Source organism: Entamoeba dispar, genomic scaffold (assembly GCF_000209125.1).
Source record: "Entamoeba dispar SAW760 scf_1105229462701 genomic scaffold, whole genome shotgun sequence".
NCBI classification, from domain to species: Eukaryota; Evosea; order Mastigamoebida; family Endamoebidae; genus Entamoeba; species Entamoeba dispar.
Genome location: NW_001855324.1, coordinates 45,115 through 65,994, shown reverse-complemented (window position 1 = coordinate 65,994; position 20,880 = coordinate 45,115). Strand labels below are relative to the sequence as shown.

Here is a 20,880-nt window from a genome sequence, read left to right as displayed (position 1 = left end):
TCATTAAATTTTTAGATTTCAATCTTAAAAAAGAAGAAAATTTTTTTTTTAATAAGAAAAATTAATTAAGACAGTGAGTTAGCATTTGAATAAAAGAGTTATCTTGCTCAAATACACCGTCTTTCTTTTGGATATCAAATTGTAATGAAACGATTTGATTAGAATCAACATGTTGCAGTTTATTTTTTTTATAAAGATATATAAGATAAATTTTTGATGAAGGATAAAGAGAATGAACTGATTCAATATCTTTTTTTGTTTCACTTGTTAATTCTTCAATGACCACTAATATTATTTTAGGAAGTAATCCAGAACCATATCCTTCCCAAAAGTCAACAACATCTAATCCTTCTAATGAATTTTTTAATTGCATAATTCTTTGATTCTTTAAATCTTCAACTTTTTTTTGGTCATCCTCTGAATTAAAAATTTGGAATACAAAGATATTCCGACTTTTAGGAATATTAGATTCAGGTAATACTGGTGTTTGGGCTTGTTTAATAGGACTATAACTAATTTTAAGTTGTGTTTTTACCACTTCATCTTTTAGAATCATTAAAGCCTGTTGAATATTATTAACCTTCTTTTGTTGTTCAACTACTTTTTTATTTAATACTTCGTTTTGGCAAATTGTTTCAATACAGCTTATATCTTCTTTTTCAAATTGTTGACTATTTAAAAGAATTTTTTCTTTCGTTTCAGATGATGACTGTTTTATAACTTCATGAAACAGTAATGGGTTTAAATTATTTAATTGTTTATAGTCATTTCTTTCAAGACATTCACTAATTAATTTAATTTCATCTTCATTTATTCCATAATATTCTTCTAAATATTCTAAATATATTTTAATTGATGGATTATTACTATGTAAATGTAAAGCAGTAAATACGGTTGCACCAATTTTATTGTCTATAGAAAGTACAGTAGAAGTTAATAATTGGTTAACATAAGTAAATATATCAATGTTGCTCATATTCACTAATAATTATTAGTATGGATTAGGTTTTTTTTTACGAAAAAATAAAAAAAAAGATTTAAGAAAAAAATTTGTAATGATGTTATTTCGCTGTTTGACAAATAGTCACCCCTAATAACACTAATATTACACCTGTAATACATTCTATTTTATTAATAACAAAATTGTATTACTAACATTTTTTATGAAACAAACTTAATGACAATTGATTTTCTTCTAAAAGATAAGCTGTGATAAAAGTAAATATAAATGTTAATGCATTTGAAATAGGAACAACTAATGAAAAATCATTATTACCAAGTAATATAGTAAATAAAATAGATCCTGTTTGATTTATTAAGAACGGAATAACAAATGAATAACTCGTAATTAAAGTTTTAATGTCATTTATTACATTTTGAAAGAATGTATCATTTTCGTTATGACAAAAATGAATTCCTTGTTTCATAAAGACATTTGTACATCCCCATAACATCCCAACAATAACCATTCCAAAAATTTCATGATGTCCTATTGAGTACATAAAAATTGTTAAGGTTATAACAATTGATAATGAGATTGAAGTAACGATAATTCGTTCATTGGACATTTTTGTTTTTAAAAAAGATAACATCTGAAAATTTTTATTTTTTTTTTGAAAAAAATCAATAAAAATAACAATACTTTTTCTTTCTTTTTTGTTTTTCATTCGAAAAAGTAAACTCGAAAAGAATAAAATGAATTCCCTTCATTTATCGAGAGCTCCTAAATCTTCAAGAAGAATCCTTGATGATATGCTTCCTCCATTCATTGGAAAATACACCCGTGGACTATTATTAGGAGAAACAGAATTAGGATTAATGTATAGTGGATTTAACACTACAACCAAAGAAATAGTTTCATTAATTCATGTAATTAATCCTGAATATTGTTCAAGTGAAGATTCAATTCGAGTTTGTTAATCATTATTTGATTAGATATAATCATTTATATTCTAAGTATTTATAATACAGAAAACAGTTGAGTATCTATTTGATAAAGATATTAAAAAAATTATTCAATATAAAGATGTTGTTCAAGTTGAAGGTGGTTTCACATTTATTATTATCGATTATTTTTCATTAGGACAACTTTCAGATTATATAAATATGTTTGTAATTTTCCCTGAACATATTGTAAAAATCATTGCAATGCAATACATCTTATTAATCGAAGCTTTAACAAATGCTCACATTGTTTATAATAAACTTTCTCTCATAAATTCGTTTGTTAGTTCAAAAGGAATAATCAATTGTATTGGTCTTCTTCCACCATCGATTCATAAAATATCAACTACATCAAAACAAGTAATACCAGATTCTATTTCTCAAAAATCTTCTTTAGAAGATTTATCATCAACAACAAAAGATGTTTGGAATTTAGGAATTGTTTTAATTGAGCTATTAACAGGTAGAATGATTTATGATGATTATACAACCACCCCTGAAAGAATATTTGATACAATAACACTTCCAAATGATTTATCATATGAATGTCGTGAATTCTTAATTTGTTGTTTAGAAGAAGTTCCAAGTGGAAAGTTATCTATTGAGTCTTTACGTAATCATCTGTGGCTTGAAGATGTTACCGAATTACATAGTGAAATATTATCTTTATTTACTGAATTTTTAGAAGATCATATACCTTATGAAAATTATAATTTCAATGCTGACTCACTTAAACCAGGAACTTTATTTGTTAATGTATGTCCATTTATGAAACTTGTTACTGATCAAGAAATAGAAGATTTTGAAATATTAAGCGACTTGTCATTAACATATGTTATGTTAGAGAAAATCATGCAAGACATTTGTATGAGTGATAATTTTGAAGATGATGAAAAGGAAACTCTGACTTGTTTAGTTGAAGAAATAACTAAGTGTCTTCAAACATCAGAAATTGAAGTAAATTTAAAACCAAGTCAAATTAGTTACGATGAAGTTGATTCAACTATTATAAATCAAAGCAAACGTATTGAAGCAATGCAACAACAAGTTGAATCATTTAATGAAAGAAATAAAATATTGGTACAAGAAATAGAAAAAATCGAGAATTTCTTAATTGAAACAAAAACAGGAGTTGAATTATTAGCAACTTCATTATTTGGTAAATTAACACCACAAAAAATAAATGGAGAAAAAGAAGGTAATTTATTGTATTTAAGTCAAAAAGAAGAGAAAAAAGATGTTAAAAAAGATAAAGGAATTAGTGAGAAAAGTTGGAAATTAGTTTGGGTAGTTATTAAATATACATTCATTTTTGTATTTAAATCTCGAGATGACACTACACTGATTGAAACATTTATGTTTAAACCAGGACATTTTGAAATAGCTCCTGAAGCACGTTATGGTAAAAAATTATGTTTCTATATTAATGGTCATGTCTTTGCTGCTCCTGATGAACAAACAAATGATGAATGGAAAAAATGTATTGATTCAGCTGTTAATTGGTATTCAGCAACTGACTAAATTGTATTACTTCAATATAATTCAAAAAATAAAAGTATAATTTTTGTTTAATATCCAATCAAATAATTATTCTTCATCTTGTTTACTACTTTTTTTAACCTTTTCTATTTTGTTCTTTTTAATATTGTATCTTAATTTCTTTGCTTTCTTTGTATTTTCAACTCGTTTTACTGGTTGGTATTCAAAAACCATACCTTCATTCTTTTTGTGTTTACGTTTTGATGCAATAATTTCTGCAATTTCAGGATCAAGTTGTGAATATGTAAATTCATTTCTACGATATTGTTCTGGTATAACTACAAATCCATCTTCACCAACTTCTTGGAAGTCATCACTGTCTTTTTTTATTTCTTTTTTTGAAAGTAAGAAATTTCTAACGTATTCATCTGCTTCTTGTTGTAATGACCATTCGTTACAACGCCTTTCCTCTCGATAATCTTTTAACCATTTTTCATATCCTCTCACTTCTTCCTCCATTAACTGAAAAATAGTTTGATCAATCAACAAAACAAATCAACTAAAAAAGATTGAATAAAAAAAAAGAATAAAAAATAGGGTTAAAAAAAAAATGAATTAAAGAAATTTTGTTATCAGAAAAGTTCAATAATAAAGAAAATTCAGGATTTTAAAAAAGAGAAGGAGTGGAAATACAATATAAAGAGCTACATCAAACATCCTTGAACAAAATTAAAGATTTATGATACGAAGAACTCAAAAACAAAAAATTATAAAAGAAAATGTTGAGAAGTATTGCAGCACAAGACAAAACATGTTTATCTTATGCTGGAAAATTATTTGATTTATCATACGTTTTACCAAACCTTATTGCTATGGCATTTCCTGCCACTGGATTTTCTCAACAATGGAGAAATTCTCGAAATGACGTTGCAGAATTTTTAAAGAAGAACCATCCAAATCACTATAAAATTTGGAATTTAACAGAAGAACAATATGACGCAACACCATTTGATAACAACGTAGTACATTGTGGATTTCTTGATCATCACCCACCAAAATTTAATTTCTTACTTCAAGTTTGTTATTTTCTTTATTCTTTATTTAATAAAGAAGATAATAACTTATTATCTTAGATAGTTAATGAAATTGTCAATTATTTAAATGAAGACCAAATGAACACTGCTGTTATCCATTGTCGAGCTGGAAGAGGAAGAACAGGAATTGTAGTATGTTCAGTTTTATTGGCATTAGGAAAAGCAAAAAATACAGAAGAGTCATTATACCTTTTTGGAGAAAGAAGGTCAAAAAAGAAAAGAGGAGTAACAGCTCCCTGTCAAGTAAGGTATGTGTATTATTTTGATTGTTATCATCGTACATTTAGTGAATATGTACCTATCCCACAATATATGATGAGAATTGTTTCAATACAAACATTTGGATTTCAAATAGGAGTTTCTGGATATGAAGATGCAGCTCCAATATTTTATTTTAATCCATTAAGTCATCATAATGAACATCCACCGATGTTATATATACAACAAAAGTTAAACGAAATAGATGGAAAATATACAACAATTTTTCCTAAGAATTATATGTCAGGAGATATTATTATTATGGTTTGTTTTATGTCAAAAGGAAAGATTAATATTATTGGAAGATTAATGATTAATACTTTCTTTTGGGAAAATGATGTAAAATATGAATATAGTTTAAAACAAATGCAAGACGCAAATGAAGGAAAAAATAAAAATTCATTTAAATTACCTGACAATTATAAAATTATTATTCAAACTGAAAGTATTAAAAATAATAAAGAAAATGAATTATTACATGATAAAATTATTCATTCATTTGATATACTTAATACTATTGACTCGATTGTAACAAGAGCTTCTATGAATAAACAAACAACACCACAATTAATAACATCACCAGTACCATCATATCCAGTACCACCATCATTGGATATGACATTTTTATAATTGTGTTTATTTATTTATTTTATTCCATTCTTTTTTTTCTACTTAAAAACTTCATATCTCAATAATTCATTCTTTTATGAACTTTAAGTTATCATTTAATATAGTGGAAGTTGAACTTAAAATTAAACGATTTATTGGATATCAAACTTCATTAATTGAATCTGATGATTTTTATGAATTAACTAAAGAAGAGGCTCTTCAATTGGTCAAATCAAAACCAAAAGAATTTAAATTTAGAGATGAAATAACTGAAGAAGAACGATTACAAAAATTAATTGCATTACCAAAAACAATGATTAAATTTAAATTACCTGATGGAACTGAGTTAATTAGAAAATTTAAACCCAATCAAACTGTTGAAGATTTATATAATTTTATAAAGGAAATATGTATTGACATACCATTTCTTTTAAGAAAACCGTTTAGTAAAAACAATTGGGTTATTAATGATGACACTCCTTTATACAAATCTAAATTAGTTCCATCTGGTGTTCTTTGTATTGTTTTTCTTACTAAAGATAAAATTCAATCTCCTTTTATTAAAAAAGAAGTATTACAATTATATTATAACACCATAAATGAAAGTAACTTTTAAATTTATTTATTTCATTCTCTATTTTTTAATAAGTTATTTGTTTCTTGCTAATAACTTAGGTTTCTTTTTTTATAACATCTTCATTCAATATCATTTTTTAACACTAGAATTTAAAAATAAAAGTCTAGCAATTATTTAAGGGTTTATTCTAACAATTAGATCATGATAATTAGAATTCATTTTATTCATTATAATGGTTCTTTTCTGATAGTAAAAAGAACTTAAAAAAGTATTTAGTTGTAGTGATATGCAAACAGATCAAGTTAAGACTGTTGTTATTTCATGTGATAATAATGAAGGCAAAACGATTTATAATGATATAATCAGATTACCTAAGACTCTTTATCAAGAGTATGAAAGTCTTTGTAAAGAAAGAAAGAAACAATATTATTGTCTATTACAAACAATTTCACAGAAACGTTTTATTGGGGTAGTAGGAGGAGTATCTCAAGATGACACAGTTCAGATAGAGTGTGAAAGATTTGATGCAATAGAAGGAGGGAATCTAGTCTTTTCAGAATTAAAAGAAGTTAAAGAAATCAAGATTAGACCATTGGATCCATATTTTTATTGTTCAAAGAATTACAAAATAGTGATGAAAGGATTATTGCAGGGATTTCACTGTGTTTATAGTGGAATGGTTCTATCATATTATCTTCCAATACATTGTGGAATTAAAAAGATTTATATTGAGGTAGAGAGTGTTAATGGAAGTGAAGGATATGGATATTTAAAAGGAGAAGACTTTAAATTGAGTATTCAACATCCGTTTGAAGCAGAAGAGATAGTTAAAGCTATGAAAAAAGATCAAATAAAAAGTGAAGAATGGAAAGTATCAAACAAGATAAGTCAATGTGAGTATTGTAAAAATGATATTCGAGAAGAAAAGATGGATGAACATTTGTTTGAAGAATGTAAATATCGGGCAGTAGAATGTGAAGGATGTAGATTATATTATCCTATGTGTTACAAAGAAGAACATCAAAAAGAATGTTTGAAATATCAAAAAATAAAAGGAGAAAAAGAAAAGAAAGAAGAAAAGAAAGAAGAAAAGAAAAAAGAAGATAAAGATAAAAAAGAAAATGATAAAGAGATTGCAATATTAAGAAAGGAAATGGAAGAATTAAGAAAAATAAGAAATGGGGAGATAATAATAAATAAAGAAGTCATAATAAGTGAAGAGGTTCAAAAAACATTGGAAGGATTTAAAGAAAATAGTGACATAAAAGAAGAGAAATCAAGAATAGAAGAAAAAGAGTTTTCAGAAGATGAATATGAAGAATTACTTAAAGAGTTAGAGAAATATTAAAATAATTAGAATGTAATTTGAGGATAGAATTTAAAGTTTTAAAGAAAAAATAGAAAAGATAAAAGAAAAAAGATTTCGGACGAAAAAGAAGAATTCGTATTAAAAGATGAAGAAAAAATAAAAAAAAAGAAAGAAAAAACAAGAAATAATAAAAAATAATATAAAAAAATAGAAAGGAAGTTGAAAAAGAAGAAAAAGAAAATAAAAAAAAGTACGAAGAACCACGTTTTGAATAATATTTAAGGAAGAAAGAACTTAATAAAAGAACAAGAAGACAAAAGAAGTATGAATACATTTAATAATTTCATATTCCAATCACCAACTATTCTTTGTTATGGAAAAGGGGCAAGTTCAGAAATCGAAAAGAAAGAACTCATTCCAAAAGGAGCAAGAGTAATGATGATTTATGGAGGAGGATCTATTAAGAAGAATGGAGTATATGAAGAAGTTAAGAAATATGTTAAACCAATTGTAGAATTTGGAGGAATTGAACCTAATCCAGCACATGAAACATGTATGAAAGCAGTTAAAATTGCAAAAGAAAATAATATTGATTTTCTTTTAGCAGTAGGAGGAGGATCAGTTATTGATGGAACTAAATATATTGCACTTGCAATGGAATGGACAGCAACAGAAGATCCATTTGATATGTTTACTCAAATGGAAAAAGCATCAGCACCAAAAAGTAAAATAGGAGTAGTATTAACTATTCCAGCAACAGGAACAGAAACAAATAATTTATTTGTTGTAACAAATTATGGAAAGAAAGATAAAGCACTTGGATGTAACGATTTAGTTAAACCATATTTTGCAATTGTTGATCCATGTCATTCATTTACACTTCCAAAGAACCAGATAATTAATGGAGTTATTGATTCATATGTTCATGTTATAGAACAATATATTGGACATTATGATTCATCAGCAGTAGTAGATAGATTTTGTGAAGGAATATTAAAAGTTATTACAACAGCAGGACCAAAAACAATTGAAGAACCAAATAATTATAAATATAGAGCAGATTTTTGTCTTGCAGCAACATATGCATTAAATGGAATTCTTGCAACAGGAATTCAACAATGTTGGGCAGCACATATGATTGGACATGAAGTTACTACATATTATGGAGTAGCACATGGAGCATCACTTGCTATGACATGTCCAGGAGTAATGAGATTTAATAAAGAAAAGAATGCAAAAAAACTTGCACAACTTGCAGAAAGAGTATTTGGAATAGAAAATGCTACAGCAGAAGATGGAATTAATTGTACAATTAAATTCTTTGAATCAGTAGGAGGAATTACAAGAATGAGTAAATATAATTTTGATCACTCACATGTAGAAGAAATTGCTAGTAAATTTAAAGGAAGAAGAATTGGAGCACATCATGATATTTCATATGAAGAAGTTAAGACTATCTTAAATGATATATTCTAAATTCTAAAATTAAATCAGTATTTAGAAATTGAAAAAGAAATTATATTTTATTTTGAAGAAATAAATATAAATTTTTTATAAAATATAACTTTTTTATTTAATTTTAAATAAATAAATATATATAATTTAATTAAATTCATTTAAAATATCTATTAATTATTTACAAAACAAATTAATATTAATTAATTTATTGTTATTTAAAGAGTTAAAATTAAATATAATTAGTATTAAAAGATTAAAAGAATATTATATTATTAATAAAAATAAATTAAATTTATATTGAAAGTATTATAAGAATAAAAGTTATAATATAAACATTAAAATAATAGATAAATTCAAAAGAAAAGAGAACAAATATTGAGAAAGGAATGAAGTAATAAATAAATGTTTAATAAATGAAATTGTTTTATTTTAATATTCAATTAATTTATTAATTTTAATTGTTCTTTTATTTTAAATAAAATTTATTTCATTTCAATTACAATGATTCTTTTTGGTGTAAATCGCTTTGGAAATTCTTTTCCACAAAGTACATTTTTCATACCTTCATATTCAAAAGAACTTTGTTTACAATATGACTGTACTTTCTTATTTGATTTTAAAACACGAATATCAGATCCTGATCCAAATGTAAATAACCAATCATCTGATTGACCAAACAATCTAAATCCATATTGTGGACATTTAATATCAAATTTCTTCATTCCTTTTATTCTTCCTTTTGATTCTAATGAAAATAAAAATGAATTTATAGTAGTAATGAAGTTATTATCTTTATTAACTTTACAATTAACATATCCTCCAAATTTATTTCCTTCTGTATCTTCAATAACAATTATTAAATACCCTTTATTCATTATTTTTTCTCCAAATACTGATGTATTAACATTCCAATCATCATTATTTGAATCAAATATTATATTTCCTATTTTTCTTTTTGTCCATTCTTCTATTTGTTCTATTTGCTCTGATGAAATCATATTCTCTTCATTTGTTTTACCTTGAACTTCTTCTTCTTCTTCTAAGTTTAGATTAATTATTTCATTAACTCTTTTTTCTTCTGGTTCTATAATTTCATTAATGATAGTTCTTTGATCTGTTGGTATTTGTTTATTTTCACATCCAATGAAATTAATCTTTTCATAAATCTCTTTCATTTGATTCAGTATTTTAATACCCTCTTCTATTTGGTTTATCACAATTTCATTTCTTCCAATTAACTCTTCGTTTCTATCATGAACCCCTTTAATTTCTTTACTTCCAGTTATGGTATTTTCATTGGACATTCCAATTATCTCTTTTTGTAATACTTTCTCAGAACTTTCATTATATTCTTTGGTACTTTTCATTATTTCATCTATCTTACTTTTTAGTGAATCTCTTATAGCCTGTAGTTTTTGGACTGTTTTGGTTCTTTCTTCTTGGTTATTGTTCATTCTTCTTTTTTATGTATTTTTAATTTTTAGTTCTTTTAAATATCATTTATTATCTATTTTTATATTTCATTCCTTAAAATGATGTCAATTTCATATTAATTATTTATTTTTGATATGAATGGAGTTATGTAATGTTATAGTTATTATTCATTTAATGAATTAATACAATAATTATAAAATTAAATTAATTTTAAAAAATCTAAATGGTATATAATTTCATTACAATTATGTTATTCTATTGAAATAACAGTTAAATTCATTGATATTTCATTTAAATTCTTTACTATAATTCTTTACATCATTTATATGTTTTTAATTCATTTTTTTTTTATTTTTATGTATTTGAAATAAAGTATTTAAAAACATGTTTATTGTTTAGATTATTGTTTTCTCTTATATCCCACTTTCTGTTTAGTACTTGTTTATATTCTTTTTGTTGTTTTAACGTTTCTAATACTAACAATTCTTTGATTTCAATACATAAAATCTTTTATTTAATGTACAATGTTCTTTATTGAATATATACATTAAAGTGTCTTGTATAATAGTGATTCATTAATTTCATCAACGTTTGAAGTGTTGACAATGTCATTTATTTATAATCTTTTTGTTTTAATAGAATAGTATCTTATAAATCATTGACAATTGATTTATCTTATTTTCAAATGAATAGATGATGAATGTTATTGGTTGAATGAAAGTTTTATTTTATGATGAATTGAATTGTTAGTAAAGTAATTTGATAATTGAACTTTCACTTCATTTTTGAAAAAAAAAAAGAAAACAAAAAGAAAAAGAAAAAGCAGATTAAATAGAAAAGTTAGATTAGTTCATGTTTAAGGATACAAATCGTTTGCTTTCAGATGAAACATATGAAACTATTGCAGCATCATCTAATCGTGCATTTCAATTAATTAAAAGAAATAAAAAAATAATGATACATTTTATTGTACATCATATTATTCAAATATTAAGTTTAATATCAGGACTTATTATAGCATGTATTGCATTAAGTGTTACTGAACATGAAAATGGAAAAAAAATGGTAAAAGCAGAACTTGTATTTGCATCAATTGCAATTGGACTTTATTTTATTTATATGGTTTTTGGAATTATTGCATTTAGAACACATCCAATATTTACATTAATTACTGAACATAAACGACCATTGTTATTTACTAAATTAGCTAATTTAGTTCATAGAATTTATTTAATTATTTTAATGTGTAATGTTGTTATTTCTATTATTCTTTCAATGACATTTAATCCAACAAATGAGTTAGGACATAAAATACATGGATTATGGGTTATGGTATTTGTTGATGTTATTTATCTTCAATTATCATGTAGTGAATTACAAAAACCATTTACTTTTGTTGCAAGAAAAGTTGAACAAGTTGAAATGGGAGAAAAAACAGAAGATCAAATGGAAGATGAAAAATATAAAGAAGATGTTGGTGTATTTACCTTTGGATATAATATTTTAGGATTCCAAACATATATTAAATATATTTTTGATCCTAATTTAGGATACTTAAGTACTGAAGCATATTTTGTTGGATGGGTAAAAGAGTTTTAATAAAATTTTAAATTAAAAGTTATTCTTAGTTTAATCACTCAACTAATTAACTATTTTTTTAGTTTTATTTCATTTAAATTAACTTAATTCAAATTAAATATTCTTCTCAGAATATAAAATTCAATATATTTAATATTTATCTAAATAATTTTTTTATCTCTTTTCCAAAATACCATATGAATTCAAAGAAAATTTATAATTTTGAATATTTAATCTACAAAAATAATGAAAATATATAATTTATATAATGAATTTATTTGTTTATTCATGTTTTTATTGTTTTGAGAAATTATATTGTTATAATTATTATTAATTTCTTCACTTTTTGTATTATCAGAGTATTTTATTGAATATAATAGATTATGAGTTTATATTATTACAACTATCATCATTATATAATTAATACATAATATATTTCATTTATTTGTAACTTTATTGTTATTATCTATATCATTATCTATTTCTTTTATTTTTTATTGATAATTTATGATTAAATCATTTATTAATTATCATAAATTGAATGATTTATATTTATATTATCTTTATATTGATTATTTTGTAATATTTTATATTTAATTTATTTATTTAAATCATTGTTGTTATATTTTCATTTTGTATATTAATTACATCATTAATGTCTATTTATTTTGTTTATTATATTGATGATATAATTCTATTCTTATTGTAAATTTAATATTATCTCATGTTAATAAGTATTTGTTATAAGTAATTAAAATTAAACAATTTATTGATGTTATATAATGAAGTAGATATTGTATAATATCTTTTCTATTTCTTTATATTATTCCATGATTATATATTTAAATATTTCTTCATTTACATATTTATATTATCATTTTATCAGTTCTTTCTCATTTTGTATACTAATAATATATGTGATATAGATATTATAATATTTGTACAATATTTACATTATTTTATATTTTCATTATTGTTATATCTAGTTTTCTTGATCATTTTAGTAATATATTTTCATGTATTATTAATATTTGAATATATTCATTCAATTTAATATTTAATTATTTCAATATTTTAAATTATTGTCATATCTTCATTCTTTTATATGTTTGCAAAATCAGATGATTTATTATTCATCTATTTTCTTTATAAAATATTCATTCTTTTCTATGCATTCTGTATATTCATTATTTATTTCTATCATTTTATTTAATTCTTGTATTATTGTTTTTAATTCATTTTTAAAATACAACTTAATTAATTCTTTTCAACTTTCATCTCTTTAATTCATTAATCATATTCATTATCACTCTCTTGTTGTATATAATTTATCTCCTGTTAATAATTTGAATATATGGATTTAGAATAAAAATCAAGAATGAAGCTAGGATATAATGAAATAATGATAGTATCAATGTATTTTGATGATATTAATGATTTTATTAATTTAGAAATAGGAATTAAAAGATTTCAAGGAAATATGGAACGATTTCATTTTAATCCAATTTCTTTAAATAAATATTCAAGAAAACTCTTTCATAATATTGAAACATTTCATATTTGTGATGAAGACGATGAAATATTTAATGATGGAAGAATATTAAAAAAGTAATATGGTATAAAGTAGAATATTCAACATATTTAAAAGAAAAAGAAGCAGAAAATATATTTAAAAATATTGAATATACAGAAGAAGATAGAAAGGAATATGATAACACAATACCACTAGAAATTAATTCACTTTAAAGGTATTGTTTTTATGGATGTTAGTCATTTAACAACAATTAATATCCAACATGAATAAAAGAGATAGGAAGTAGTTGTTTTAAAGGATGTGAAACATTGACAATAGTTACTATACCATCAATGGTAACTGAAATAGGAAATGAATGTTTTAATGGATGTAAAGTATTAACATCTATGAACACATTGGATTCATATGTAAAGACAAAATATTTATAAATGAACAAAACATAACATCTTTTGAGATTTGTAATTTAAAAAGGATAAATGGAAAAGAAATAGAAAGAAGAGACATTAACAAATTTGTTATACCAACAAAACAGTTACTAAAATATCTGGATGCTTTAGGTGTTGTGGTGAACTCAAATCAGTAAATATTCCAACATCAGTTAGTGAAATAGGAAATGGTTGTTTTTTTTTCAAATGTCTTTCATTAAAAGAGATTACTCTTCATGGTCTTAAATATATAAGTGAAGAAAAAGTATTTATGAATGAACTGATATTGTTAAGTTTTCAAATACTAAAAAATCTAAAAATAATAAATGGAAAGATGGAAAAGAAAGATATTAACGAATTTATTATTCTTTCAACAATTACTAAAATAAGAAATAATTGTTTCAAAGGATTACCTCATTAATATCAATTAAATCTATCATCAGTAAGTGAACTAGGATGTTATTGTTTTGATGGGTGTGAGTCATTAAAATCAATTAATATACCATCGATAATTATATCATTTGGATATGAATGTTTTAGTAATTGTGGATGTGTACAAGAGTTAAAGAAGAATATAAGAATACCAAAAAGTTGTTTCTAATAAATGGTAATGAATGAAACAATAAAATTACAACAAATGAAATACAAGGAGTTTATGGTTGATTATAATTTGTATTCATTTTTTTTTTATTTCTCTTTCTTATTATTTATTCTTTTGTTTATTAATGAAATATGAACTGTTTTATTTAATATTATAGTAAGGGAAGTAAAGTGTAGTTAGTGTTAATTTTGAGTAAAGGAAATAAAATGGAATTTTTTTTTCTTTATTATTTTATTATATTTTATTATATATTTTACTATATTATTTTTTTCATTTAAAAAATAAAATGAAATGATTAATTCATTATTTTTCTTTATTTCTTACTCTGTTATTCTATGCGTGTTACTTTGTATGTCTATTTAATTTCATGGGTTAAAAATTATTTATTAATCATTTACAATTTCATTTATTCTATTTCATGGATGTAAAGTCAATCATTTGTTGTTCAGATAATTTTAATTAATGAAAACATGAAATGTTAATTCTTTATTTTATTTTCATTATTTATTCTTGTTGCTGATTCTAATTCATTGTTTATTCTCTTAAATTCATAAATATACATTATAGAAATAATAAACCATTTAAAAAATGATTAAATTAATATAGAAGTAATATTTGAGTGTATTGATTTTATTGATATTTTTCATATGATTAGTTATTGACTCATTTTCTTTTCTTATTGATTCATTATTCATTGAAATAAGATGTAATGATGATTTAGTAATTGTATCAATTAAATCATTCATAATTATTTCAATGATATTCAAATATATTTGACCTATTTCATAATCACAATTATTTATATTTTGAAATGATTGATGAGATTATATTTCATTAATTAAATTAGTATTATTCATTCTGGTATGATATTTTAATTGATTAAATAATACTAAATCAAGTTATTGAATAAGATATGATATAATAATATTATGATATTATGATATATAAGTATATTAAATAATGAAATATCACTATGTTATTCAAACTTATCAATTATTACTATTATTTGATTATCACCATAATTACAATCAATTCATTTATTAATAATGTATTGAATAATATTATTTAACATCATTTCATGAAATATAATCATTATTGTAAATATTGTTCATTTGGAGATGTAATATATTGATAAATTATGATATTATGAGAGAATATTTCATCAAATATTTTACAATATTTTACAAAATTAAGATAAATAAAAGTAATATCACTACAAATACAAACCATTAAACTTTTTGATGTTTCTTATTAGTTATTTTAGAGTTTATAATTTAGTTAAATATACTTTTATTGATTCTTATCTCCTCAATGGTTGATTCATATTTCATCATTGTCATTTAATAATTTAATTGAATATCATTATAACATGATAATAAAAATATTATTAAATAATTTTATTATATTTACTATTGGCAACGAAAAAAAGCAAATAAGAGAAAAATGAAGAGAAAGAATGATATAAAAGAAAAAGTGAAATTAAGAAGTAGAAGAAGATGAAAAGAATAAAAGTAGAATGTTGAGAATATAAAAAGAAAGAAGATAAAAAAGAATAATTCAAAATGAGAAAATAAAAGATGAAAATAATGATGAAATAATGGATGCATTTTTTATTATAGAAATTAGAAATATGAAATAAAAAAGCGTTTAATTTATTGATGCAAATTATTTATCATTATTTTATTTATGCAAAATATTTTATTCTTTTTTATTTTTATGATTTTTATTTATATGTATTATTTATTATCTTTTTTCTTTTTAGTATATTGATTATTTTAATTTATTATTTATTATTCTTTTATTTATTTTTCTCTATTCTTTTATTTGTTCATTTTTATTATATTTATGAAACATTTCAATATTATAAAATAATTTTATTGTTTAATTATTTAAATGATTTAAATTAAAATGAATTTATTTTATATTTCATTGTTTTCTTTTATCTTTATTTTATATTTTAATAATTTCTTTAATATCATCATTTTATATTATTATTATCTTTATTCTTTCATATTTTTATTATTTATCATTATTATTATATTTTTCATTTCTTATTTTATTTTAATTTATTATTAATATTATTTATATTTCTTTTCTTTCTTATTATTCTTCTTTATTCTTATTATTTCTTTATTTCTTATTTTTCTATTTTATTTATTTTCATTTGATTCTTATTTTCATTTCTTGTTTTGATTATTTTGATTTGATTTAATTTTAATTTTTATTATTATATTTTTGATTATTAATATTTATTTATCATTTATTTATTATTTGTTTTTATTATTATCATTTGATTTATATTTATTATTTATTTCTTTTATTATCTTTCTTTTCTTTATTCTTTATTATTTATATTATATTCTTCTTTCTTATTATTTATTTTTGATTTTAAATGATTGTTTCAATATTATCATTTTATTTATATCTATTATATTAATCTTATAGGATTAAATTATATCATTAAATATTAAATAATCAATGTGATATAACAAAATAATTTAATTAATATATCATTATAAAATGAAATGATTAATAAATGATTTCATAATAAATATTAAAATCATGAAATAATGAATAATATAATACAAAATGATAAATAAAAATAAAAATGATAATAATAAATAAATAATAATACAAAATATAAATAATAATAAATATAAAAATGATATAATACAAATATATTAATCAAATCAATATATAAATAAAAATAAATAATAATAATAAACAAATAATAAAATTGAATATATTTTTTATTAAACAATCGAATGAATAAAATAAATAAAAAATATAAATAATAACAGAATAAGAATAAAAGAAATATATATAATAAATAAAAATAATAGAAAAATAGATAGAAAAAGAAATAAAAAAATAAAATATAATAAACATAAAATAATAAAAGAATAATAAGAAAAGATAAAATAAATAATAAAAATAAATAAATAATAAAATAATAAACATAATATTTATATTAATAAAATACTAATTAATATAATTAATAAAATCAAATATAACATAATATAAATAATAAATATGATAAATAAGAATAAAATAAACACAAAAATAAGAAATAAAATAAATAACAAAAATACAAAAACAAATATATTCAACAAAAAATAAAATAATATAAAAAAGAAGAGAAAAGAATAAAAATATATTATATAATCAATTATAAATGTTATATGATTAGTATATAATATGTAATATATAATATATAATAAATAATAAATTCATATGATATAGATAGAAGATATAAAAAATAAATAAATAATAATAAATAATAAAGAAATAATAAGAGAAAAGAAATGATATAATAATATGGAAAATGTATAAAAGAAATAATAAATAAAATCAATATAATATAAATAAAATAATAATAAATATAAAGAGAAAGAAGATATAAAATATAAAAATATAATCAAAATGAAAATAAGATAAAGAAATGTATTAATATATAATAAATTATATATAAATAGAAGTGTATTAATATATAAAATAAAATATAAATAATAAGAATATACAACTAATAAAATATGATAATATAAAATATATAGATAATATGATGATATATATAATACAATAATAGAAATAAATATAATAATAAAATACATAAATAACATAATAATAACATAATAATAAAAATGTATACTTACATTAAATCAAATATCATTTCTGAATCATTTATAATTCAGAACAATTTACCATAAAATGATATAAAATATAAAGAAATATAAATGAATATAGAATGAGTATTTAATTTAATTTTTATTTTTTTATTTTTTTTAGGAGCAAAATAATAAAAACTATTATTTTATTGATTCAAAATATTTTGCCCTTTTTTTGTATTTTTTTTATTTAGATACATATTTCTTTGCTTATTTCGGTTCCCAAAATATACAAATGGATAAACATGATTTAACAAATGAATACATATTGAGAGTAACGAATGTAAAATATGATATAAATATAATAAATGATAAAGAAACATAGAAAAAATGAAACTAACTTCATAAAAATGAAATAAGTAGAATCAAAATAAGAATAGAAAATAAAAAAATGAACAATTATTGAAACAAGAAACAATTAATAAAGGTGATTCATAAATAACAAATATTTATATAGAAGGTAAATACGAATAACAAATGATAAAATGAAGTGATAAAAAGGTAAGTCTAATATTTAATAATAAAGTGGAAATGAATAGAATGATCAAGAGAAAATAATATTCATTAAATACTGAAATAAAAGTAATACCAATAATAATAATATCAATAAATATAATAGTTGTTAAAGAAACAATAAAATAATCAACAAACAAAGTATCATAAACTATTTTGAAACAATTTTAAAAGATATAATAATTGTGAGCTTGAAATATTTAATGAAATAACGTTGATACAATATAAATATACCGATATAAAAGTACCTCATGAACAATACATTCAATAGAATGAATAAACTAATCTTAGATAAATAAAATAAACTAGGAAAATTAAGATCTACTGAAATTTAATTTAGTAATTTTTATTTTAGTAGCATAAACAAATAAGATTTGCTTCGTCAGAGGAGGAACAATAATAAACTAGCTTTTATTAGTTTTTTATTTTCTTCTGTGTTTTTTTATCTTTTAGGTTATTCATCTATTCTTTAACTTTCTCATCTTTATAGTTATACTTGGTATTAACAATCAATACCATTTTTACTTTATGACATTGAGTTATTTATGTCGTGTTATATTGTATTTTTTTGAAACAGCTTAAAAGACAATAGCTGGTTTATTAGCTATTTTCTTATTGATTCTTTCATTTACAGCTCATTCTTTTCATTTGTTACACTTATAATAATATTAAATAAAATAAAGTTCAACAAAATTAGTTCTATTCCCTCAATCGAAAATAAATTCCAAAAATGAAAAAATTAAATAAAAAACCATAAAACTTGGAAATTTAAAGAAAATGAGTGATGAACGTCCGTTAATAGAACAACGTAAATTTGCAAAACCATTGCCACAAAACCGAGTTAAGACATTAAAAAAAGAACAAAATAACAAAGGGTATTTTCCTGTTATTATTGAAGAAGATAAAAGTGGAAGAAAATCACCATCATTACTCCAAATGGTTTCAAAAAAATCTAAAAGTAAAGAAGATGTTAGTAATTCAACTCCAACAACCCCTGGAAAGAAAGGAGTTGATAAAGAAAATAATCATGACAATAATAATACAAAAGACCATGGAAGACAAACCACAAAAGATATTTCTTTAATTACTGGAAATACAAAAACAGAAGAAACTGAAGAAAAGAAGATAGATTATAAACCTCGTCAAGCAATTCGTACATCTAAAAACCAAGATAATTCTTTTGATGAAATTATACAACCTAATGGACCAACACAAATACCAAGTGGAATTGTACTTAGTGTAAAACATACACATCATATGAATAGTAATACAGAAGTATTAGGATTTATTCAAGATGTTCGTGTTAAAGTTAATGACCAATGGACGGTCAAAGGAGTAATTAATTTAACATCAGTTTGTTATTACTAATATAAATTAAACGTAAAAAAGAGTAAATATAAAACTCAATTAAATAGTTAAATGGATTTGTTTATTTTGATTTTATTCCAATTAAAATGGAACCAATATTTGATCTCTTATCAAGACATTGGCAAAATCCAGTAAATGACATTAATGAATATAAAGTAGATTTTTGTTTTAGAGATTGTATTGGTATTAAATATAAACAAACAAGAAAAAGTTCATTGTTAATGTCACAAATGATTTATGAAGTTTCATTTGAATTTAGTAGTGTTTTACCATTTAGTATTCCTGTATATCAATTTGAAACAAGTGAATGTATTGAGATTATGTTAAAAAGTATAAGTAAAAAAGGAATTAAATTAAATCTTGATAAAGGAGATGAAAAAGAAGGATATTATAAAGTAGAAACTAAGTTATGTAACAATGAATCGTTTAGAAAATCTATGTCTATGATTTGTTTATATACTAAAAAAATTAATGAAGACCCAATTAGAATTACTTCAAGAAAACAATGGATGAATAGTCATACATTAGATATTTCTTCTTGTACTACTAAATATATTGAAGTACATAATCAAATGAATGAAGTTAAAAATGCTGTTAAATATGTTGGATGTGATGATGAATCAAGGTGTATTGCTTGGATGATTTGTGAAGGAGAAATGAAAGATTACTTAAAAAAAAATGATGTATTAAATCTTTGGAAAAAGAAGTATGAAACACTTCAATTACAATGGAATTCTTTCTTTCCTGAACAAAAGAAACGATGGAAAGATATTAGTTCAATTGAAACACAAATTGAAAAAGATTTAAATAGAACTGTATTAAACAATATTCAATGGACAGATAAACCTGTAGAAGCATTAAAAAGAATATTAATGTGTTATGGGATATATGATATGGAAACAATGTATATGCAAGGGATGAATGAAATTTGTGCGTTGTGTATGGAATATAGTAGAAATGAATTAGAATCATTTATTATTTTTAATTTAATAATGAAATTAATAAGACCACTTTATCTTATTCAAACAAACACA

General features: G+C 21.6%; 11 protein-coding genes across 11 annotated transcripts in view, besides 52 other annotated features; 8 read left to right on the top strand and 3 right to left on the bottom strand.

Annotated features, from left to right (window-relative positions):
• The first annotated feature begins 36 nt into the window (after window positions 1-36).
• Window positions 37-69: a sequence feature (AT_rich).
• EDI_096390 (uncharacterized protein) lies at window positions 62-976 on the bottom strand (the record flags this gene model as incomplete). The annotated part of the gene is made up of 1 exon (XM_001740077.1): window positions 62-976. One exon carries the CDS (start codon window positions 974-976, stop codon window positions 62-64), a length of 915 nt encoding a protein of 304 aa, XP_001740129.1.
• Window positions 179-215: a sequence feature (AT_rich).
• Window positions 977-1,061: 85 nt separating the features above from the next.
• On the bottom strand, window positions 1,062-1,568 carry EDI_096380 (uncharacterized protein; the record flags this gene model as incomplete). The annotated part of the gene is made up of 2 exons (XM_001740076.1): window positions 1,062-1,123; window positions 1,175-1,568. 2 exons carry the CDS (start codon window positions 1,566-1,568, stop codon window positions 1,062-1,064), a joined length of 456 nt encoding a protein of 151 aa, XP_001740128.1.
• A 27-nt stretch (window positions 1,569-1,595) lies between these two features.
• Window positions 1,596-1,636: a sequence feature (AT_rich).
• A 59-nt stretch (window positions 1,637-1,695) lies between these two features.
• On the top strand, window positions 1,696-3,465 carry EDI_096370 (mitogen-activated protein kinase kinase kinase, putative; the record flags this gene model as incomplete). The annotated part of the gene is made up of 2 exons (XM_001740075.1): window positions 1,696-1,911; window positions 1,972-3,465. The coding sequence occupies 2 exons, from the start codon at window positions 1,696-1,698 to the stop codon at window positions 3,463-3,465; spliced, it is 1,710 nt and encodes a 569-aa protein (XP_001740127.1).
• A 66-nt stretch (window positions 3,466-3,531) lies between these two features.
• On the bottom strand, window positions 3,532-3,942 carry EDI_096360 (uncharacterized protein; the record flags this gene model as incomplete). The annotated part of the gene is made up of 1 exon (XM_001740074.1): window positions 3,532-3,942. The coding sequence occupies one exon, from the start codon at window positions 3,940-3,942 to the stop codon at window positions 3,532-3,534; it is 411 nt and encodes a 136-aa protein (XP_001740126.1).
• Window positions 3,943-4,202: 260 nt separating this feature from the next.
• Window positions 4,203-5,405, top strand: EDI_096350 (phosphatase, putative; the record flags this gene model as incomplete). The annotated part of the gene is made up of 2 exons (XM_001740073.1): window positions 4,203-4,499; window positions 4,557-5,405. The coding sequence occupies 2 exons, from the start codon at window positions 4,203-4,205 to the stop codon at window positions 5,403-5,405; spliced, it is 1,146 nt and encodes a 381-aa protein (XP_001740125.1).
• Window positions 5,406-5,481: 76 nt separating this feature from the next.
• On the top strand, window positions 5,482-6,000 carry EDI_096340 (uncharacterized protein; the record flags this gene model as incomplete). Its single annotated transcript, XM_001740072.1, has 1 exon — window positions 5,482-6,000. One exon carries the CDS (start codon window positions 5,482-5,484, stop codon window positions 5,998-6,000), a length of 519 nt encoding a protein of 172 aa, XP_001740124.1.
• Window positions 6,001-6,247: 247 nt separating this feature from the next.
• EDI_096330 (uncharacterized protein) lies at window positions 6,248-7,468 on the top strand (the record flags this gene model as incomplete). The annotated part of the gene is made up of 2 exons (XM_001740071.1): window positions 6,248-7,293; window positions 7,354-7,468. 2 exons carry the CDS (start codon window positions 6,248-6,250, stop codon window positions 7,466-7,468), a joined length of 1,161 nt encoding a protein of 386 aa, XP_001740123.1.
• Window positions 7,007-7,083: a microsatellite.
• Window positions 7,419-7,520: a microsatellite.
• Window positions 7,521-7,594: 74 nt separating this feature from the next.
• EDI_096320 (alcohol dehydrogenase, putative) lies at window positions 7,595-8,746 on the top strand (the record flags this gene model as incomplete). The annotated part of the gene is made up of 1 exon (XM_001740070.1): window positions 7,595-8,746. The coding sequence occupies one exon, from the start codon at window positions 7,595-7,597 to the stop codon at window positions 8,744-8,746; it is 1,152 nt and encodes a 383-aa protein (XP_001740122.1).
• Window positions 8,747-8,783: 37 nt separating this feature from the next.
• Window positions 8,784-8,843: a sequence feature (AT_rich).
• Window positions 8,844-9,021: a microsatellite.
• Window positions 9,022-9,032: 11 nt separating this feature from the next.
• Window positions 9,033-9,082: a sequence feature (AT_rich).
• Window positions 9,083-9,120: 38 nt separating this feature from the next.
• Window positions 9,121-9,188: a sequence feature (AT_rich).
• Window positions 9,189-9,200: 12 nt separating this feature from the next.
• Window positions 9,201-9,767: a repeat region.
• A 420-nt stretch (window positions 9,768-10,187) lies between these two features.
• Window positions 10,188-10,249: a sequence feature (AT_rich).
• A 73-nt stretch (window positions 10,250-10,322) lies between these two features.
• Window positions 10,323-10,545: a sequence feature (AT_rich).
• A 405-nt stretch (window positions 10,546-10,950) lies between these two features.
• Window positions 10,951-10,984: a microsatellite.
• A 30-nt stretch (window positions 10,985-11,014) lies between these two features.
• Window positions 11,015-11,761, top strand: EDI_096310 (uncharacterized protein; the record flags this gene model as incomplete). The annotated part of the gene is made up of 1 exon (XM_001740069.1): window positions 11,015-11,761. One exon carries the CDS (start codon window positions 11,015-11,017, stop codon window positions 11,759-11,761), a length of 747 nt encoding a protein of 248 aa, XP_001740121.1.
• Window positions 11,091-11,118: a sequence feature (AT_rich).
• Window positions 11,386-11,406: a sequence feature (AT_rich).
• Window positions 11,756-11,779: a sequence feature (AT_rich).
• A 39-nt stretch (window positions 11,780-11,818) lies between these two features.
• Window positions 11,819-11,858: a microsatellite.
• Window positions 11,859-11,871: 13 nt separating this feature from the next.
• Window positions 11,872-12,020: a sequence feature (AT_rich).
• Window positions 12,021-12,053: 33 nt separating this feature from the next.
• Window positions 12,054-12,232: a microsatellite.
• Window positions 12,171-12,349: a microsatellite.
• Window positions 12,286-12,470: a microsatellite.
• A 103-nt stretch (window positions 12,471-12,573) lies between these two features.
• Window positions 12,574-12,623: a sequence feature (AT_rich).
• Window positions 12,624-12,666: 43 nt separating this feature from the next.
• Window positions 12,667-12,847: a microsatellite.
• Window positions 12,848-12,926: 79 nt separating this feature from the next.
• Window positions 12,927-12,989: a sequence feature (AT_rich).
• Window positions 12,990-13,142: 153 nt separating this feature from the next.
• Window positions 13,143-13,857, top strand: EDI_096300 (uncharacterized protein; the record flags this gene model as incomplete). Its single annotated transcript, XM_001740068.1, has 3 exons — window positions 13,143-13,348; window positions 13,558-13,643; window positions 13,688-13,857. 3 exons carry the CDS (start codon window positions 13,143-13,145, stop codon window positions 13,855-13,857), a joined length of 462 nt encoding a protein of 153 aa, XP_001740120.1.
• Window positions 13,858-14,368: 511 nt separating this feature from the next.
• Window positions 14,369-14,423: a microsatellite.
• An 88-nt stretch (window positions 14,424-14,511) lies between these two features.
• Window positions 14,512-14,576: a microsatellite.
• A 266-nt stretch (window positions 14,577-14,842) lies between these two features.
• Window positions 14,843-14,905: a sequence feature (AT_rich).
• Window positions 14,906-15,123: 218 nt separating this feature from the next.
• Window positions 15,124-15,280: a microsatellite.
• Window positions 15,281-15,638: 358 nt separating this feature from the next.
• Window positions 15,639-15,709: a sequence feature (AT_rich).
• Window positions 15,710-15,721: 12 nt separating this feature from the next.
• Window positions 15,722-15,878: a microsatellite.
• Window positions 15,879-15,996: 118 nt separating this feature from the next.
• Window positions 15,997-16,139: a microsatellite.
• A 19-nt stretch (window positions 16,140-16,158) lies between these two features.
• Window positions 16,159-16,305: a microsatellite.
• Window positions 16,214-16,307: a microsatellite.
• A 4-nt stretch (window positions 16,308-16,311) lies between these two features.
• Window positions 16,312-16,491: a microsatellite.
• Window positions 16,492-16,507: 16 nt separating this feature from the next.
• Window positions 16,508-16,691: a microsatellite.
• Window positions 16,692-16,703: 12 nt separating this feature from the next.
• Window positions 16,704-16,738: a sequence feature (AT_rich).
• Window positions 16,739-16,740: 2 nt separating this feature from the next.
• Window positions 16,741-16,885: a microsatellite.
• A 1-nt stretch (window position 16,886) lies between these two features.
• Window positions 16,887-17,037: a microsatellite.
• Window positions 17,038-17,068: 31 nt separating this feature from the next.
• Window positions 17,069-17,254: a microsatellite.
• Window positions 17,255-17,256: 2 nt separating this feature from the next.
• Window positions 17,257-17,320: a microsatellite.
• Window positions 17,321-17,403: a microsatellite.
• Window positions 17,404-17,413: 10 nt separating this feature from the next.
• Window positions 17,414-17,583: a microsatellite.
• Window positions 17,503-17,650: a microsatellite.
• Window positions 17,651-17,658: 8 nt separating this feature from the next.
• Window positions 17,659-17,733: a microsatellite.
• Window positions 17,734-17,745: 12 nt separating this feature from the next.
• Window positions 17,746-17,775: a sequence feature (AT_rich).
• Window positions 17,776-17,784: 9 nt separating this feature from the next.
• Window positions 17,785-17,935: a microsatellite.
• Window positions 17,936-18,003: 68 nt separating this feature from the next.
• Window positions 18,004-18,085: a sequence feature (AT_rich).
• Window positions 18,086-18,190: 105 nt separating this feature from the next.
• Window positions 18,191-18,367: a microsatellite.
• Window positions 18,250-18,361: a microsatellite.
• A 113-nt stretch (window positions 18,368-18,480) lies between the features above and the next one.
• Window positions 18,481-18,608: a microsatellite.
• A 527-nt stretch (window positions 18,609-19,135) lies between these two features.
• Window positions 19,136-19,160: a sequence feature (AT_rich).
• Window positions 19,161-19,255: 95 nt separating this feature from the next.
• Window positions 19,256-20,880, top strand: part of EDI_096280 (uncharacterized protein) — a gene marked incomplete at both ends in the record, with an annotated part of 1,976 nt that continues 351 nt past the window's right edge. Inside the window, 2 exons of the mRNA XM_001733443.1 lie at window positions 19,256-19,831; window positions 19,894-20,880. The exon at window positions 19,894-20,880 is cut by the window's right edge and continues 351 nt beyond it. Coding sequence (XP_001733495.1) covers window positions 19,256-19,831; window positions 19,894-20,880 — 1,563 coding nt within the window. The remainder of the gene's footprint in view (window positions 19,832-19,893) is intronic.
• Window positions 20,817-20,851: a sequence feature (AT_rich).